Source organism: Anas platyrhynchos, chromosome 5, assembly GCF_047663525.1.
Source record: "Anas platyrhynchos isolate ZD024472 breed Pekin duck chromosome 5, IASCAAS_PekinDuck_T2T, whole genome shotgun sequence".
Taxonomy (NCBI): Eukaryota; Metazoa; Chordata; class Aves; order Anseriformes; family Anatidae; genus Anas; species Anas platyrhynchos.
The window spans coordinates 12,359,849-12,380,123 of NC_092591.1; the positions used below are offsets into that span (position 1 = coordinate 12,359,849).

Consider the following 20,275-nt stretch of genomic DNA (forward strand, 5'->3'; position numbering starts at 1 on the left):
TTTGCCTCAGTTGGATTTCTGCAATTCCTTGAGTCAAATCTCACAAATCAGTAGATACAACTGATTTAAACCAACACTAGTAGGAGAACCAAGGAGAAGATAAAGTCAAACTCCAAATCTTCCAAAGACTATCTAGAGACTCCTTGTTAAATCTTTTATTCCCACGTACCTTTCCTGGCTGCCTTCTCTCTCCCTTACTGATCTTGTCATTTGTAAGTAGGTAAAAAGTATGGATGAGCAGAGAAGATAAATGCTTTAAGCTTACATGCAGCACAGGCATAAAAACAAGTGAGCATGAACTGAGCAGGCATACATTTAGTCTTGCAGTTGAAAGATTATTTGTAACCATGGAAGACCAAAGCTAAATTCATTTTAAGAAAAATCCTGATCAGTTGATGGATTATGTACGTGATAGCAGGGAATGCATCCATGTGGCCCAGAGTATTTATTTCAGTCATGTATTACCATAAAATTTGTGAAACCTCGGTTACCATTTCTTTGTGCTTTTTTTCTTTGTTTTCTGTTGAGATTTCATCTGTTTATATTTTAAGGCTAGGTCAGAAGCTGAAGGAAGAGAAAAAAGTCTATGTAAGATGCAGTGGCCAAACACCACTGGAGGGCAGAGAATCCAGCATAGAGGAAGATAAACTGTATAGTTTACATTCTATTCACATTACACGTTAAAAAGCAGATCTCATAGCCCTTCAAGCATGATCTTTCTTTACCACTGAGTGGTAGGAAGGAAGGAAATTAGGGCAATAAGCCGTTTACCTTTATGACTGGCAGCAGAACCCATGTAATTAACTACTGAATATCTTTTGTACTTTTATTGCTGTGCCTCATCCACGCAAAACAATGGGTCAGAAGACACTCATAATTTAGCAACCTAAAATTTGCCTTCTTTGCATTAGTTCTGAAAGGCTGTGTTTCAAAGCATTGTGTTCACCGAGATGCTGGAGATTAGAAAAAATGAAGTTCCTCTCTTGTATTTTACAAATATTGCCTGTGATATTATATCTGGCTACTGAACTATAAGAATGAAGCACATTCTTCTGTACTGTTATGCAAAAACACCCCTAATTTGCTGCTTAGTGATTATGAACTATTCCTTTGTTTGAAAAAATAAGAAAACACAACATGCAGTATACATTTTATTAGCAGCAACGTACTTGTCCACTGGCCAAAGCACAAGTGGTGCTTTGGCCCAAAGTCTGTTTGCAGACTGCTCACTACAACTCATATCTGAAAAAGTGTTCCAGCTTCACTTATTTAGCATTTGCACACACCAAAAATGCTCCAGGGACACAACAAAGAAACACCACTACTTACCTCTCTTCTTAAATAGAGAGGTTTCCTTGCCCTGTGACACAAGTAGTTCTGACAAAGGGTGGAAAAAAAGCACACCAATTGAAAAATAATGGTCCAAAGTGCATTACTTGACTAAAATCTTCATGTCTGTCATTTACCAGAAGAAAAGTACTTTTCTGATCTGACATAAACGCATATTTTCCAAAGGTTCTGTGCATAGCCCTAACCTTAAGCACCCAAATCTAAATACAACTTTTCTTTTAAATTAACATATTAGAGTATTTCACGCAAATGATACCTCACTCTGTTCTTCCAAGACTGCAGATACTTAAAATATTTCTTCCTCATATTTTTCCAAGTACTCACAGTCACACTAAACAAATGGGATGAGGAACAAAACCTCAGGCCATAACATAATCTTTATTTTTAAGGCAGCGTGAAATATCATTAGCCAAAAGCTTACCTGGTAAAAGTTGCTGTAGGTTCAAAAAAGTCAGTCTCATGAGTTGAGGGGTCAGCCGGAGGAGCTTTGTCTGTAGAGAACTTTGGTTTCAGATTTTGCTGGTTCTGCCAGGTTCCATGAGGAAATAAGTCTTAAGAAGGGATGGAGTGACTAATAGAGCTCACTCAGCTGCTCATTTTCCATGGTGCAGAGGACAGAGGAGCTTCTGCTGGAGGCTGTAGCTGCCCCGGGCAACAAACACCTCCGCTGTGGCGTGTGAGGAAGGAACAAGTGCCTAGAAAATTGTTGAAGAAAGGGGTAGATATGCTCTCCTTCTGTCTCCATATTGTGTCAACTACCCTTTAACCTTTCTATTTCTCTCTAAATGGAGATTCCTCAGAACTTTCCCCATTGCAGTTCACCTGGAAAAGTGCATGCTGTAAGCTGCCAATAACCTTCTCAGGAGCTATACAGCAGGCACCTCTCTCTCTGCCCTTCCAGTGCCAGTGGTATCTCTGAAGCGTGATTCAGACAGTCCTCACTCAGCAAACCCTGGAGCGAGCCAGCTCTGGGAGCAAGCTCAGTCCCCACAGCCACCTATGCTGGTTAACCTGCAAGTCAAAGCCTCCCAGCAAAACGCTGTGCTGCCACCAGTCAGATAGGCGCATGGCTCAGGTGCTGTGGGGGCATACCCCAACACGCTTGGCACATGTGCTACCTCCCCAGCACTTCTGGTGATTCACCTTCCTGCTCCTTGTTTGCCTTTAGTAAGGATCCTCACGTGTTTCTACCTTCCAGATCAGTGGGACTGTCCATTTTAACTAAGTGCTGTCACATTATGTATGCATTTAAATTTAATTTACTGATAAGAGAAAGAGTTGTTCAATATAAGTAGTTCTACACCACAGTAGAGACACTAATTTTAGAGTACAACATCATCACTAGTGGGTAAGCAAAATTCGTTTCTTTGCTCTCGTATGTGGTGTTTAACATATACTATAAGGACTATACTATAGCTTGAAGGGCAAGAAAAATAATAATAATAATTTCAACTCCATCAAGTGGGCTCGAAAAATCCAGACAATTCTGTTTTATTTGTATCTATCTTTCCTGTCCAACTTTTATTATTCATTTACTTTGTCAGGTCTAAATGAACAAAAAAGTTGTGGGATACATACAATAAATTAAAAAAATATATATTATAAAATAAAAAAATGTTGCCTACCATCACAGAAACCTTGTATTTATAGAAATCTGGAGAGACCTCAGCTTGTTTAAAATCCTTTTTCCCACTTGTACTGCCATCATTCAACCTTCCTAACCTTTAATGAAGTATTTAGCATATGTTGAATTGGTCACACGAGTTTCTAAAAGGAGTATAAAATCCACATTTTTTTAATGAGCTATTCCCATGCTTACCACTGACATTCAATGCACTAATTCTTTTTAACTCATGCTATAAACCAGAAACATGCACAGCTAACTGAACGTCACTAGTTATTTTAAAAGTTTTCCTTTTTCTCTCTGTTTCCCTTTTCTATAGCTTAGTCATATTCTCCAAAACAAACAGTTTGGCTGAAAAGTTTCCAAGTTATGTTGAAAGAGAAGAGCTATGAAAAGGTATCAAATATCAGAGCACTCCAACAGTTTTTATGTTGATTTTTTTTGTTTGTTTTTGGTTGTTGTTTGATTGATTGTTTTGTTTCTTTGTTTGGTTTGTTTGTTTGTTAACTCAGGTCTGCTTAATGTGAGACAATAGATGTCATCATCTACCACCTGAGTTAGTCTTTAGGAGTCAGAAAGTTCATGACTCTGCCAGGACATAAACACATAACCTATAAGTAGACAATCTACCTAACAGCATAAAGCTCTTGTCATACCATAAGATAGGATTGTAAAGTGTTAAATTTGTCTAAAGGATTGGGCCATAGATTAAAGAATTCGCAATAAATCAGACAAGAAACAAATACCTAAATCCCCACTGGGTCTTCGATGTTAATTTCACTAGGGCAGGAGTTTATCCTAAAATGTTAAAATGTGCCTTTAAGATACACCCTATTTAAAATGAATTGTGGAATTTCATCAAAAGACTGCTTGTGGAGCTTCCCCAGATGTTGGCCATTGTTGCCAGCAAAGATGTTCTTCTTGCTATCCAAAGAGTTTAGTATGTCTTTTCCTGGGAGTACAGGAACTGCCACTCCTATTGCACTTGATCACAGCAAGGGAGAAAGAGAGCAGGATTTTGCATTCCCCTTCCACTTTGTTCTTTCAAAGGTCCATAGGGAGCAGAGGAACTCTGTCGTATCAGAAGGAGGCCAAGAAATACAGAGAGCGAGTATGTTCTGGCCCTCCTGCCAAGATGTCCGGAGCTGTTAAACACAGATTACGTGAAAACAAGACAGGAACAAGACACTGGGCGTTAGACCGTGAAAGGATGTCACTTCTCAGCAAGGAGATAGTTGCCAGTACAAAGTTTGAGAATGATGCTAAAATACACTTTGCAAAGGAGGAAGAGAGTCAGGAAGAAAAACCTCTTCTGGAAAAAGCTATGAAGACCTTAACTGGATATTCCTATGAGCAGTCAAGAAGATTGCTTGTCTAAAGGTGTAAAACAGCTGCCAGAATCAAGCATCAGCCTTCCAGTAGCAAGGGAAGAGTGCGGTTTCTTCCCCAAAGACTGATAGACTGAGAGAAAGTGACTAGTTGCTGATGAAATAAGCAACAAGATGTGCTGTGTAGCTATGCTCAGAGGCAGAGAAATCGAGAAATGTGTTGTAAAATAAATCTGAATTCTAATACCAAGAGCTCAGAAGTTTACCAGTTGCAACAGTATTAGCAGTGAGTCAGAGCAGTCTCCAGTGATATTCAAGGTTGTCACCTTTCCTTCAGAAGAGCTATTGCATGGGCAGAGCAGAAATTTCAATCCTTTCTGTGATCTTGGGCCCTACTGAAGCAATACAAAGGCATGGGAAAGTTAAACCTTTCTTAATTTTCTACTCTCAGTTCTAATTATGCAGAGGAGATCACAGGAATGAGAAATGTACAAGCAGCACTAATGAAGCAGGGGAGAGGTAGCCCTTCAGCTCCAGAAACTCTCTTTGTATAAAGCAAAGAAAATGTACCACAACAAAAAGAAAACTTAAGCTCTTCTGAATTAACTATCTGATAATTAAGGACTTACTACTTTCACACATGAGCTACCTTAAACCCGTAGATAGTGTCATTCAACTTAGTGCTTCTTTTTTCACAAACAACCCCTCTCTCATCTCACATTCCCTGGGATACTTTGCAGACTATAACATTATTAAGTAGTTGCCAGCTTCTGCAAATACCACTTAGGGCACTGCCAGCTGCTCAGAAGGAATGCTTACCTGCTAACCAAGTGCTACCCTTTCCCTGTCAGTTTCATTAGCTGATCTGTGGTGTTGGTTTATCAGGTATGATGCTTTCACCAGCTCCAAAGCCAAGCAAAGTAGTTCCTTTACCTAGAGACAAGTTTTTGATCTACCCTGGTTTAAACCAATACACGTTGTGCTTGTGGAAGCCAAAAGGCTGCAGCTTTGGTCTGGAACTGGCCAGAGTCTGAAGCTTACAAAGAGACAAAAAGCATTACTCAGCTACTAAACAGTAGCATATTTCTGGCAAAGGAGATACTACATGAGAAATAAAGGAGTACAGTCTCATATTAACAGGTTCACATTTTAACAGCCCGCCCCATCACTTGACTGCTGCATGCCTAGAAGATTTGATTATATGGACCACGTAGATGCTCTTCCAACTCATTCAGGACTGGCACAGAGCCTCAGTATACAGTAAGGAATATTACAACGCTATCTCTTGGCTGAGATGGGAATTTGATTCTAATCAGTTATGGTCATGAAAAAGCTTGCAAATGTAGGAACCAGATTTCCAGGTGTCCTGGCCCCACAATCTTACTGCAATCTCTGCCTCAGTTTCCTGTAAATGTTTTTTGTTTCATTCGAGCGAATCAGCTACCAGGTCAGACTTCCTGGTTTCCAGGTTTGTACCGTAACAAGTCAACAATGTTACAAACCTCAAGTCTGATTAGCCATCAGCCAAATCCAATATATATATATATAAATACATAAAAAATCAGTTATTTGCACAGGGCAGTTAGCATTAGCTTACTACACCTAAAGTCACATATACTTGCTCTTCTGATGTCTGATCCAAATCATATTCTGGGCACAACATACAGGCACTACATTGCCTCAAGAAGTCCCTGGGTCCAGAAAGGACCTTCAGATCACCTGAATAAGGAGCCCTGATTCTGTAAGCAGCAGAAGACAGGAATACCATATAGTCAAGACAGGAAGAGCTACAGAAACAAACTTCTCTTTTTCTTTTTTTGTTTTCTTAATAGCTTTGTGACTGTATTTCTAGTTGACCAGCACCAGGTTTCAGTGGATGGCCTGAAAGTTCATATTAATAGCTACCTAGCAAGGTTATACACTGAGAAAAAGTAGAAATGACCTAAGGTCTCTCAAATGGGAATTAAGCTCTGCTCCCTGCTCAGATCACCAAAAGTGTGTGGCATATACTATCATCACTAGGTCCTTAAAAAGAAGTGGTCACAGCTGCTGGGTTCTCTACTAACTCAGTATTGCCCAGCCTTCTAGGTTAGGTGGATTTGCAAACCCATTTGAATGAGCCAAGCTCCTCCAGGGACTTGTACCTCTTGCCTTGCAGAGGAATCCCAGCAGTGCTGGGGAGCCCAGCTGCCCAGCCCCAGGTGGCTCTGGGTCCATCCAGCCTCCCAGGGAGTCTGTGAGACTGATTTTAGAGAGAAATCCTTCTTTACTTATCCTTATCTTGAAGGCGGGCACCTGCACTTCAGCCAAGTACTACTTCAGAGTTGTATCACGTGTAATCCTTGATGCTCTCCGTTTGAGAGGTCTTTTCCATATCAATGAATCCTTACCATTCTGCATTCTGCTTTTATAACTCGGTAGTTTTAAATGTATACATTAGTTCGCTGTTATCATAGTTAGACATTGTCTATACTGAATAAAACAGTCTTGTGCTCATGACTCACTGATGTACAGCTGGATAAAGACTGAGACTGTTTTCTGCAACAGAGTCAGTTCTGGCATTCAAAAGGATGTATGAAAAAGCATGACAGGAGTTAGCCAAGCAGTAATAAGAATCACCTGAACATATACATTTTTTAATTGCTAAATGAGACATGTTCCACAACAGTTAATATTTTTTTAAGGAGATAATTCAGTCCATTCATAATAGATATAATTCTGCTCTGATTGCTCACACCTGGCAATTTTGTTTTGTAGCACCTTTTATTTTTTTTTTTTTCCCCCAAAAGCATTTTCAAAGCATAGAATGGGCCTTGAGCCAGGTATAGTATATGATTCAAGCCCTGAAATAAACAGAATGGGATTTGCAGAGCCAGCTCTAGACATAGACAAAGTATGCAGTTAATGGGGCAGCTGCCTGCTTTGCCTCTCCCAGAGACCTGCCACTGCTACTGGCAAGGGAAAGGCTGTTGTGAGGAGGCTGAAAACTATTGTTCAGCCTACCTGCAGAAACAGCAGTTGTGGCCCCTTGCCCTGGCACAAGTACCGTGCCTGATTCTTCAAGCCAACACTGCCCCTTTCCTTGTCAGCTCTCATCTGTGGGGAGGTGAAATTCTGCATAGCCTTTGTTTCTAAGCCTGGTCTGGCTTCTGGGTATTTCAGATTCAACCTTTTAATCAACATTTTTGTGGTTTCAAGTAGTATTCACGATAATGAAATATTTTTCAAGTCTTGCCATTAATCTGAAATTTTAACCCAGTCAAATCCAAGAGTATTGGATTGTTTTCAATACATCTCTAAGACTGCCATCCTTCAGATATTGTCCTTTCTTGCCTTTTTCTTGATTTCTCAAAAGACCTTCCCAGAATATTCCTCTCATTTTCTTTTCACTGTATTACTTGAAATCCCATTCTGAGGTAAGGATTCATTATACTGTATGCTACCCCCGTCCCCGTCCCCCCCCGCCCCCCCAACCCCCCACATGTTCTAAGAGACTCCCATATTCTCTATCTTTAAATAGATAAGAAAGGCAAAGGGTAGGAGAGGAAGTCAAGTGAAAGAAGAGAATTGATTTCCTCTACATCAGCAGCCATATTGTTTATTTGACATACCCGAGAGTCCAATGTAACAGTGCCTGGCATATATAAGTGTCTTTAAAATGAATGTAGTATACCCTAAGACAACAGCAAATCTGTCCTTTATAACGTAAGACACATAAAACTAGAAAGAATCAATTGCAAATAGTCCCAGAGAGTGTAAGATGGACTGGGATAACCTTTATGGATATACAAGGGATAAACTCCATGCCAACCAGCCCAGGCAATTCCAATGAATTATTTCATCAGAGGTACAGTCAGTGATGAATAACATCTTTACTAAGAGCAGAGTTTAGCAAAAAGGTTCTAAATCTATGGTGGCAAGATGAGAGAAGAGGACTTTGCTGAGTTTCTGAGCAGTCAGAATAAAGAAAAACAATTTCTGAAATGAAATTTAGTCTCTTTCTCTCTCTCTCTCTTTAATTAATTCTTTCATCTAACCTACCAAACCATAACACAAAAATAGCTCAGACGGTACTCTAGGGCAGTTGTTTACATGCATATTTACCAACTCTCCAGTGAGCAGATTTCTGAAGTAGATCATTCGGTACTTAATTTTCTCAGCAAAAGGGACATAGAAATTTATCCATAGTGAAAGCACCCATTCTCTTCAGGGGTAAAAGATAAGGGTTATATAGACAAATCAGAAACAAAATCTGAAGAAATGTGGAATACTCATCATTTCTATTGATTTTAAGCTGTCTGGGAGCATCTTCTGGGAATTTTTCTCTAGATATTATCTACGTAATCGTAGTATTCTCAGTTCAAAATACAAATGTTCTGCTGCAGTGCATTTGTATTGTGTACAAGTAAAATTGTTGGACTGATAAATGTATTGTCAGTAGAGATCAAATGACAAATTCATTAGCTGCATCAAGTTCTGAAAGGTAGGATGCTTGACACTGGCCTTCTCAATGAGATTTCTTCCATTTCTGAGTCCTGCCATTGTCAGTACCTAGTTGGTGCTTGGTTCTGATCTCCCACAAGTACCAGGAGTAAGATCTAGAAGGACTGAGACCTGCTAATAGAATATATCTGTTGACAAGAGTCATTTTGTGAAAAAGCAATTTAGGAAGGAAAAAAAAAAAAGAAAAAAAAGAGGGAGAGAAGGAAAAAGAAAAAAGAAGATATGCAGGAACATGGACATTTTTGAGCAGTTATCTGCAGTTACAGGCAACTGCATACTCCGTCTTCTAAGTGTTTTTGTCTGCTATTCCTACTGGAAGGCTGTTCCAGAATCATGTTGTTCCATCATTAGAAGTTTTCTAATTTCCAGAAGAAAATATAAGCATAGCCAGTTCTGTTTACTTGTTCTTAAGCCAACGCTTTTCTTTAGAGGAATTAATTATTTCCCTTCCCTGTTATCTTAAAAGGGCAGCCACATCCTCGCTCAGACTTGCTTTTCTTGGACAGATCTAGACCAGCTTTGTTTTTGAGTTTGTTTCTAAGATGCCTTTAAATCACAGAATAAGCTTTTCCCCTCCATTTCTTCCAGACTGAATCCCTGTCTTGAGGACAGGTGACTGTGATAGCATTCCCAGAGAGACATCCCTGCCCTCTTCCCAGCATGCCAGCACTTCCCTCTCTTGCTGAAACACCTCACCCAATAGTTTGCTTAGAAAACCTATCTTTATTCTGTGTATTCCTTGGGCAAATAAAAGTGATTGATCGATGAGATATAATTTAGGATATCTGAAGTAAAATGTTTATAATATTTTGGTCTTAAATGTTAGCTTATTCTACTTACCAAGTCAAACATGCCATTTAAAAAAGATGTCTTGTAATTATTAGTTCTTTCAGTTTATCTGGAGGCACCAGTCATGGACTGCTGCATCTGTGCAAGTACAGACCAAAACTTCACACAGAAGAGCTGCTATTCTCAGTAAAATTTAGCCTAATCCTTATTCAGTATGATTTTATTCAGGCATTCACATGCCTACTTAAAAAAAATCGTACTGGATTTTGGAAAGGTATGAAATATAAGTACAAGCACAGCTTATGTATGCAATAAATACTTTCATATATTTAGAAAAGTCCCCTTCTGTAGTCCATTTCTGGAGCACAAAATGAGTCAGTGATTATCCAAAATTCCCAAGCTTAAAGGACACAAGCAAGACTGTGGAAAAACAGGAAAGGGGGAGAATTACACTGGTAATAAAGGACTTACAAGTTAGCTTTAAATGTATTACCAATTTATGCAGCTGATATTCTGAGCATCTATATACTTACATATTAGGAATCCAGAACATCTTCTCCAAATTTTTCTCATTCAGACTCGTAAAAATTCACTTCTAGAGACAGAAGTCATCTTATCCAGATACTTACTATCAGCTACCCTAAAATATTTTCCATTTTGAAACAGAGGTTTCTTAAATGCCCTCAGAGAGGGCAACTGGAGTTATATAAATCTTGTCTGAAGTCAAACTATAAAAAGGGTGAGAAGTGGAACTGCTGTTGGGATGCTGGAGCAAAACAATTAAAATAGGAAGAAAGTAGAGGAAAATGATCCATTATGGCCTAGTTAGAAACGCTTATTCAGATAGTTGAAGAAAAGAATACAAAGGAAATGTAGGAAAGGACAGCCCCTAGGTCAGCCTGATACTTGTTTCCCTACACATGGAAAAACATCCTTCATGAACACTGGATTCTCCCATCACACAAAAACTCATCCTCAAGATAAATGCCTCAGTGAAACCGTTGGCTGTTATCACTGACAGCATTGGAAAACCATTGCAAAAACTAAAACTCATGAAACATATAAAACATGTAAGCATGTATAGTTCTGATGGGACATACCTACAGACAACGTGTGTAGTTTGGCACCTGTGCTATATATTTATGCTTAATGCTTCACATAGGAAATAAAAGAATGCATTTAAACAGTGTAGAAACTACCAACTGTCATTGAATACATTGCAAAAACAATTTATAACCTTGAAAGTATGACTGTTTTTATTCTACACCAATAGTTTATGAGATGTAAGACAGTCAGGCTAGCTAATGCTTTTCACAGTATGCAGATTATCAGCTTCCCAAGTAGGATACTCAAAATGAAATATTATTAACAATTTATGATTATTTCCATGCAGATACTGAATGACTAATTCCTATCATATTTTTCTGTAGTTGCAGGAAGAAGTGTTTCTGCACCTGTTTCTCTTCCCCCAAATCTAATCATCAGTAAAATTGTACTCAGCCAGCTGTTAAATTTCAGTTCTGTTTGTATATTTCATGCATTTAAAGACTGACAAAATATGAAGTCATATAGCCACAATAAAATGTTAGATTGGTACCAAGAGAAGTTATCGCCAACTTCGCAAAACTTTACACATTCTTGGATTTTGTTGTAATGCCTGACTATATTGAAGACAATGGTGGATACTTATATGCAAACTAGTGTACCAGTTAACATAGTAACTTTAGCAAAAGTTTGGAAAAACGTGGACTCTTTCCGGGGTTTCTTTTGAGAGCTTAAACCAGTTTATATTTACTAGAAATTAATATAAAACAGGTTAGCTTATGTCTTCTCCTATGGCATTACTCACATAGGCTATGACATGTTCACATTTTAAGAACACAAAGCTTATTAATTCATTTAGTCATAAATCATTACATTTTTTTGGTACACCTGTATTGAACCAATTGCCTTGTGTCTGAATGGAACATAATTTGTGTTTTGGCTACACATGTATTTGAAGATATCAACAAACAAAATCAAACGTTACAGGTAGCTCCAAACCTACAACTGTTCTGTCAACATGCCTAATACAGTGATTCATTCAGGTATTTATAGTCTGAGCACAAACATTTAACTCTAAAGGTTTTTACTATTTACCATACATATTTTCTAAAAATTGTAGATTTAAATACATACTTATGCATCCATAAAAGGATGCTCACATGATTTGGTAAATATACATAGATAAATAGCTAAGTATGACAGAAATTAAAAATGTGGTAGCAGAACTGATAGCCAAGGTCACTCAAAATTTTCCATTGACAGATGGCTTAACACTTTGCAAAATTGAAATGTATTAATTGGAATGTTACATGCAATATTTTTTATGTTAAAATGGTTTAGACATTTCCAAAAATATAACAATTGAAAAAAAAATTGTTTTACTTATAGCAAAAAATAACCTATTATTTTCCTCATTAAAAAGTCCTCGTATCTTCCTGGTTTGTAGTAAAGACCCAAAATATGCCAGTAGAGTCTTGCAAGGTGCCTTGAATTTGTGGTATAATGTTTTTTACAAACATTCAGAATTGCATATTTTAAAAGTATCTGGGAAAAAAAAATGTTAACAGAGACATATGTGTTTGGCAACTAAATTTCATATAGGTCAATCTCAGCTAAGTGTGCTCAGGCCAAGAATTTCCAAGACTGAGCAAGATTTCTTCCCTGACTCTTCCTGGCAGTTGAAGCTTGACGTAATGTCTGGCTTCCCAAGAATGGACATGGAGTTGGGCTTTCACCTGCAGCATTGCAGCAGCTGATGCTGAGGCACCAAGAGAAGCCAGTGATCATACCAGAAATGCATTAAACGGGGATTGTAGTAACTGGGAAGAGGGGGAGGCACAGGTGGGCAAAGCTGGAGATGAAGAGAAGTCATGGCAACAGCTTGTTAGAAGAGTGGGGCAAAAAAAAAAAAGACAAGTAGGAGCATGAGGAAAAAGGTAATTTTTGTGCCAGGTTATCACCCCAACTAGGGGAGTTCATGATTCTGTAAGATCCTCTTTTTCAATTAGAGAATTATATTTAAAATATTCACGAAAATATATCGTTACAGTTCCTACAGCAGCTTTACATTATTTAATGCAGTGGTCATAGATAGTTCTGGGTAACTCCAGGAATAGAACTGCCACCCCCTCACAGAAAATGGATTGTTTGACATTTTTATCAGCTCCAGCCTTTGTTCCATGGAGATGACAGCCAGATACCTACTTTGGCATGACTGCTGGAAAGTAGGTAGCGAGCACAGCTGACAGCATCTCACAAGTCTGTGATGCTAAATCAGCACCACCACCACGTGCTTCTGCAATGAGGACGGGATGTGGAGGTAGAGTCGTGACAGTATGTTCCAAGGTGTCCCTGTGGTTCTTCCAGCTTGCTCTGTCAATGTTTCATCTGGGCTTACTAGTGTTTATAAAAGCACGGCCTTAAAATAACTGCATGGTGTTAATAGAAGCAAAAATAGCAGTTTTTATGCTTAGCTTCTTTGTACTGGGGCTAAATTGGGCTAAATTGGGTAAGTCCAGAAATTATATTAGAACAACCCAGTTTAAGTGACTTTAAAATCTCTTTCATGTCTTAAAGAACACTGCTAAAATGTTCTGCTTAAAGAACACTGCTAAAAGCTAAAACCAGACCAGGACATGTTCTTTCCTGTTCTGCAGAAATGCTTCTCCCTTTTAAGGGGGCAAAGTTTGAGGTGACTTTTGCTTAGAGACTATTAAAATCTATTCAGTAAGTTCTCCGTGTACAAGTGGAGAAAGGAGTAACCTTGAAATTCTCAAGCTTCTGAAAAATGCAGAATTTTAAAAAATCATTCAGATTTTCCTTGGCATTTGAAAATGAATCATGTATATCCATGCATGAAAAGTATTTTTGAAGAGCAGCATGTGAAAATAGGATCTTCATAATTTCACAAGCTACAGATTTTACTCACCTGTGAAATATGAAGGTGGAAGCATAAGGTTCATTGTTTTTATTTTTGTCATAACATTATTTTTTAAATAGAAAAAGCAGTCTCTATGAGTTTACTATAAGCACAGTGGATCAATCAACTTCTGCCACCAAAACTGATAAATTTCTAGTTGTTCCTGTCTGGGTGGTGAAATAAAGTGTTGATCATGTCTCACTGAGAAATCCACTTTAAGAAAAAAATAAAAATTGTTATAGGTCTGTGAGTATCATCTGTGATTATTGTCAGATGAGCCACAGACAATATCTGAAGTAATGTACTGCATGTTCTAGGACAAGACAAGGAAACACAGGCTGTTACAACAGTATGCTCAAGTTTGAACCTCACTTGACACTGGAGTCTGTCTCAATCACTTCAGTGAGGGATAAGGGAAGCTCTGCAGAAAGAAAAGAAAAATTAGTTATTTTATCATGCTACAGTACAATAAAAAGTTGTTTTAAAATTTGGTAATCTGAAATATTTTAGCATCAGTTTGTTGAGATGGATATTTTTCCTATAGTAAACTGCTGTTTATATATTGATACTATTGAAAACAGTTTCAAATAGGCTTTTAAAATTATTTTTCAGTAGTTACAAATTTCTTACAACTGTTCTTTGAGTAAGGAAACAATACAATGACAGAACCGGGAACATTTTTATTCTTTTAAAATTCAGAGTTTGTTTAGACATATATATATATATATATATATATATATATATATATATATATATATGTATGTTTTGCTGATTTCTGATTTGCCAGTGATAGAACCCATGTAATTGCAGAAGCTGACAAATCAACTTTTGCATTTGTATATCTGACAAATAATACTAATTATTTTTAAACCTTGCACATGAGAATGTGATTAGAATGAATGCATCTGACACTGATTATCTGAGACAGGATGTTATTAAATCCCTTTGGGGATCTTTGTAAGACCCACCACATTTTGAGCAGAGCTTTTATGTGCATTAGTACATTTATGTAGAGATTACACAGTATTTACTACTGCAAAATGTCAGGAAAAACAGTGAACAAACAGCTAAGTGGAATTTACACCACTCTTCTCTCTATCAAAACATCTCACAACCTCATAGCCTTAAAATGTTTTGTCAGGATTGCCTATATACCAAAGCTATTTGCTATGTATCGGTAAAAGTTATGGGATAGGTTAGCTTGACACTACACAGAAGAGAGCTGGCAATGGATTTGAGCAGAGATTTGTCCCTGCTAAGATAATATCTTAGCTCCAAAATCATCACTTTAATTAATTTTGTGGGCTTAAAAAACTAGGCAATGTTTTAATTTCACCCATTTCAAAATTTGTGAGTTTTGTTACTTCATTAGAAAAATAACACTGAGGATTACTCGCTGAAGTGGGGAGAAATACACAAAAATCAGTGGCTTGAAAAAGCTCCATTAATTCTGGAAAAAAACTGTGGCTGCATTGTCTGATTTGGTTTGAAATTAAGATAGCAAGGATCAGATTTTTAGGAGCAGTTTACAATTCTGTAGTTAAAAATATGTAGATACAAAATGGAATGACAGGTAGAGACCACTTTCAAATCTACGTTCTTACAGTGGACAGTTTTCCTGTCATCCAGAGTTGAGACTATAAACATACAGTGAAGTACAGGACTGATATGTATTAAATAAATATACACGTATTGATTGTGAGATTTACAGCTTGCCTGAGAATGTCAGGAAAGCTGTGAAACGTACATAATCCAAAGTAATACTGACTGCTCACTGAAGAATCAACAATACTGAGATATTAGAGGTTTCCTCACCTCCACTTTGAATTTCAAGTTAATATTGCTGTAAATTCATGTAATGACAACACATACACCTCAGGCCATCTATTATTTTTCTATCTTCTCTATGTGTCTTCACATACCTAGTCCAAGTCTGGTGTGAAAGAAATTAAAAAATACTCGAAATGCTCCTTCATTTTTCAATGAACTCAGTCACACAACTAGAGCGATATACTAGAATTCATATATTGTTTTTCATCTGAGTACCCTACAGAGCATCATCTTGAGGCCAATAGTTTTTGATGTGAAGCTGTTCCCAGGTGGACTTAGAGAAGTGGCAAGAGACTCATCAGAGTTCTCCATTATCATAAATATTGAGATTCTCTGCTGCTTTTCTGTAGCACAGCCATTGCTTCTGAAACATGTCCCTGTATGTAAAGATGTGTTTTAAGGAACATATAGAAGGTCACTACTTTGCAGTACCCACTTGTAATTGTGGTGAATATTGGACAGTAGGATTTTCTGCATGCACAATGACCACTGACCACAGAAAAAACTCATGCAAAAATTCTGGTTCATAAATATGAATTTGCTTGAGTGAGGAAAACATGATCTTTTATTTTGTTTATCCTTCAAGGCATTTTATGTGCATTTTTGATATTACAAAGGACTACAGTAATACTTTATGGGGTATTCTGTGTGGTGCAGTACTGTAGTTCTTCCTCAGATTTTACTCAGGAAAAACCGCCTTTGACTTGAGAGAAAATTGCTTGACTGAGGACTGAACAGAGTGTTTTGAATCTTACCAGCACTGCTTGATGTTAATGTTGGGTAACAGTTCTCATTGCTAATTTGCCTGCCTTGTTGGCCTTTTCTTGGGCTCCAGATCTGCTTTTGCTTTGTGTTATTCATGGCTTATATTGCTTGTTCAGATTGCTTCCTTTTGTGCTTTTCATTTCCAGCAAATATTTTGCAGCTATTGTTCTACTACTAGTAGATGTGCATGGAACCTGGTATGTGGAACTTGAACCTCAGCCCAGATTTAATTAAAACTATTAAACATGTTCTCACTGTGGTGCTCAGGAGGAATTTTGGTGACCCTCTTTTGATGAAGCATAAATTTGCTTAATCTGATGTTTTAACAATGAAAAAATACAAGGGCTCGATTCACAAATCTTAAGAACAAGTGCTTCTCCAGTAAAGCAGATGGAGTAGCACCTATTTACAGCCATGATAAAGTCTTAAATGCCTATTCTGACATACAACAGACACTGTACAAGAAAATCACTAAAGATGTGTGCTGGAACCTTGTTTTGTAGAATTAATACTGCTTTAAAGTAAGATCTTTTGAATAATAATTAGTACCAAATTATGCCATAGCCTATTGATATGCAGCAAATCTAGCTAGGTTATCACTCGTATGTCTTATGAGCCATACCTAGCCATGGTTTATCCTCTATTCATGCTGCAGGGTACGAAATTCCTGGGTGCCAACCTGCCTATGGCAACCTAGAATTCTCCAGGGCAGGCTCGCAAAATCTTCACCTACTCTCTGGGACAGGTAATGAATAAGTGATGTTTTGTGAAGTTATGCTTTCTTTCTAACTTTCTGATGTCCGTAAAAATGTTTCATTTCTACATGTCAGTCTACAGTCTTTCATCGTTCAGTTGTCCTACATTTTCTAAACTAGGAGAATGACAGCAGATCTGTTTATTATAGTACTCTAGATGCTTGCCTCAGCCAAGCCTGTAATAATTATTATTAGCATGTATAAAAATTGAAGTTTTAACATCTATTTTTTTTTTCTTTCTGATGGCATGCATTGAATTCCACTAGTGATGCCACAGTTATCCGGGCAGTTTGCTCACCTTTCTTAATTGACAGTACTTATATATTATCTCTCCTTTGTTAGGTTTACATTAGTATTTGGTTTCCTGAAATAAGTTTTTTTTCAATGTTATAGATATAGAGATGGTGAAAAGATGGAGGAGTTATAACTGATTCTAGTTTACATCCCTATGCAGCATGTAGTGTAAGTTTAAATAATGACTCATTTTTCCATATTTTGCTTAGATTTTCTTCTACTTTTCTCCTGAATTTACTCTTTGTTCTTTGTTGCTTGACATTATTACAAGTGGCAGGTATGTAGAAGAAAAATCCTTCACTAATCCTCTAGTTTTCAATGAAATATGAAATACTGAATATATTTTGAAGTAATAAATTAATTAGATTTAAAAAAAAAAAAAAAAAAGTAAAGACAGGCTGAGCTTCAGACTGTCCTTTTACATTATGTTGATTTTCTTTGAATAACATTCACAAATTTTCAATTTAAGAGTGCTGCTAGTGTAGGTAAGATAAGTAAGATTCTTTCAGTATTTTTTGGCACAATATACACTTTGTGGAGTAAAAAATAATAAATAATAATAAAATAAAATAAAAATCCTGGAAAAGTTACTTGAATTCTGGTTTAGCAGTCCCCTGGGGCTCTGCAAATGTGCTCTATTCTTACCTTTAGATGGGTTAGAATAAGTTTGCTTATTAAAAAAAAAAAAAAAAAAAAACTATAAAAAATAGCTTTGTTCTACTGCTTGTCCTTTTTAAAACCAGGAGACAACCAGTGAAGCAAAATATAATCAGGACGTGAAACTGTTTTTTCAAAATGTTTGACCCTGATTTAAATTTGGTTGAATATTTTGAAGTAATTTAAAATCAGAACAGATTCATGCAGCCATGGTGTAACTGATGATTTTGATCCTTATGTGATATTTTTTAATGTATGCCTATGACAAAGTTCAGTGATTTGGGATGCCATTTATTAGCCTTCCTGAAAGGATCTCTGGGGAGAAGTACCTTTTCCTACCACTGCTGTCCACATGCAGTTCTTATTCTTGAATGAAAATAAGCTTGCTTTTCTGGAGGACAATATGAAACTTTTTCTCCAAGCATTTCAAAACCTGAAGTGCACAAATCCAAGATTTTATCCCAGGCTATCTAAACATTTCATAGAATATATAGATGCTGAAAGATATCTTTCATTTATTCCCCTTCTTTTTATAAAGCTCAAAATGATCTAAATTTTACCGGAGAGATTTTAGTAATTTCTTGGATCCTTGCTTACTTCTTTTATGTTTATTTACCCATATCTTAATCACATTTTTTCAACATATCTAGACTTTAAAAATTTATCTGGAAACTTGCTTTCCAACTGTATTGAAAATGTCAGCTTGCTGGAGGAACAACAAGAACAACAAAAACATTTGTTTGTGAAAATGAAAGATATTGAGTATGGCTACAGTTTGCACTTCCAAACTGAGGATAGATTCTATTTTATCCAACCTGCTGCACCTTAACTTTAAAAAAAAAGTAATTAGAAAACAACAAAATTTTGAACTGGAATGTTTAAGTAATTCAGGTATAAGGCAAAAACCTGTGGGCTGTGCTTAGGTAATTGACATCTCCAGGTACAGGAAGAATTTATAGTATCTCTTTTGGGAAAGCCTGTAGAAGATAGATCTGCTTTGTCACTCTGCATAGTTCTTTGGGGTGCTACATCTGTAGGATAAGTGGAAGGTCCTGGGTCTCCTCTGAAGAAGCATGCTGTCTATTGCTTTTCATGTGAATAGCGCAAGTGTCTCTTCAGACAGCTGCTTTCTGTTTCATTTGGTCCCTTACTTGCAAAGAGCTCCCTCTTTTGCTGTCTCACTCCAGAAACCACAGGATAGCCCATGCTAAAGTGCTGGACTGTTCAGAGGAATTAAGTTCTATTTATTCCCTTTCTTTTGCCAAACATTCATCAAAACAAAACAAAACAAAACAAAGTCTTACACTGAAAAGCCAGGACAAAATAGACTCAACTGAACTAATAAGTCATGATATTAGGCTGGGAGGAAGGTTCTGTGAAATGACACCACAACATCCTGAGCAGTGTTGAACTTGCTAGAGTGAACTTGTTTATACTCTTGCAGAGTAGAAGACTCCTCAGTTAACAATTCCTGAAATAGTATAAAACACTGTATAAAACAAGGTAGGGCTCAAAATAATCAGCAAAAGATGACAGATGGTAATTTCTTTCTCTTTCTCTTTTTTATTCTGTAATATCAAGTTGATCAAAGTGCTGATGAACATTTATTACTGTGTGAAAAACTAAAAATATGTTGAAGCACTCAAGCAAAATAAGTGCATTCAGATAACACCCATTAGTTCTCCTTGTTACTTTTCAGCACTTCATATATGACTCTGTGTATAGTAAGAGTTTCTGAATAGCCTTCAGAATATGAATTACATGTACACTGCCGAGAATATGGGTCTGTCCAGGTTAAGGTGTATTGTTTAATCAGCTATGTTTTTTGTTTGTATTAGCAAACCAATGATCTATTCTACTGCCAGAAAAATCTTCCAAAATTCACTAGAGCTCTCCTCTGTGGCTTGGCACTGTAGTATTGTCAGACAGCCATGTGTGATGGCAGAACCAAATCACAGAATCACAGAATCATCTAGGTTGGACGAGACCTCCAAGATCACCTAGTCCAACCTCTGACCAAACACTAACATGTCCTCCACAAAACCATATCGCTAAGCTCTACATCTAAACATCTTTTAAAGACCTCTAGGGACAGTGACTCCACCACTTCCCTGGGCAGCCCATTCCAACACCTAACAACCCTTTCAGTAAATAAATTCTTCCTAATATCCAACCCTGGCACAACTTTGGCCCATTCCCCCTCGTCCTATCACCAGGCATGTGGAAGAATAGACCAACCCCCACCTCGCTACAGCCTCCTTTAAGGTACTTATAGAGCGCAATAAGGTTGCTCCCGAGCCTCCTCTTCTCCAGGCTGAACAACCACAGCTCCCTCAGCCGCTCTTCATAAGACTTGTTCTCCAGGCCCCTCACCAGCTTCATTGCCCTTCTCTGGACTTGCTCGAGCACCTCGATG

At 37.4% G+C, this 20,275-nt stretch overlaps 1 protein-coding gene across 5 annotated transcripts in view; it reads left to right on the top strand.

Annotated features, from left to right (window-relative positions):
• BEGAIN (brain enriched guanylate kinase associated) overlaps positions 1 to 20,275 on the top strand; it is a 161,948-nt gene that overhangs the window by 69,596 nt on the left and 72,077 nt on the right. For 3 of the 5 annotated variants that reach the window (XM_072038292.1, XM_072038294.1, XM_072038293.1), the window contains one exon: positions 16,809 to 16,898. The exons of the other annotated variants lie outside the window; for them this stretch is intronic. In XM_072038292.1, the coding sequence (XP_071894393.1) occupies positions 16,809 to 16,898 (90 nt within the window). The remainder of the gene's footprint in view (positions 1 to 16,808; positions 16,899 to 20,275) is intronic. 5 annotated transcript variants of the gene reach the window in all.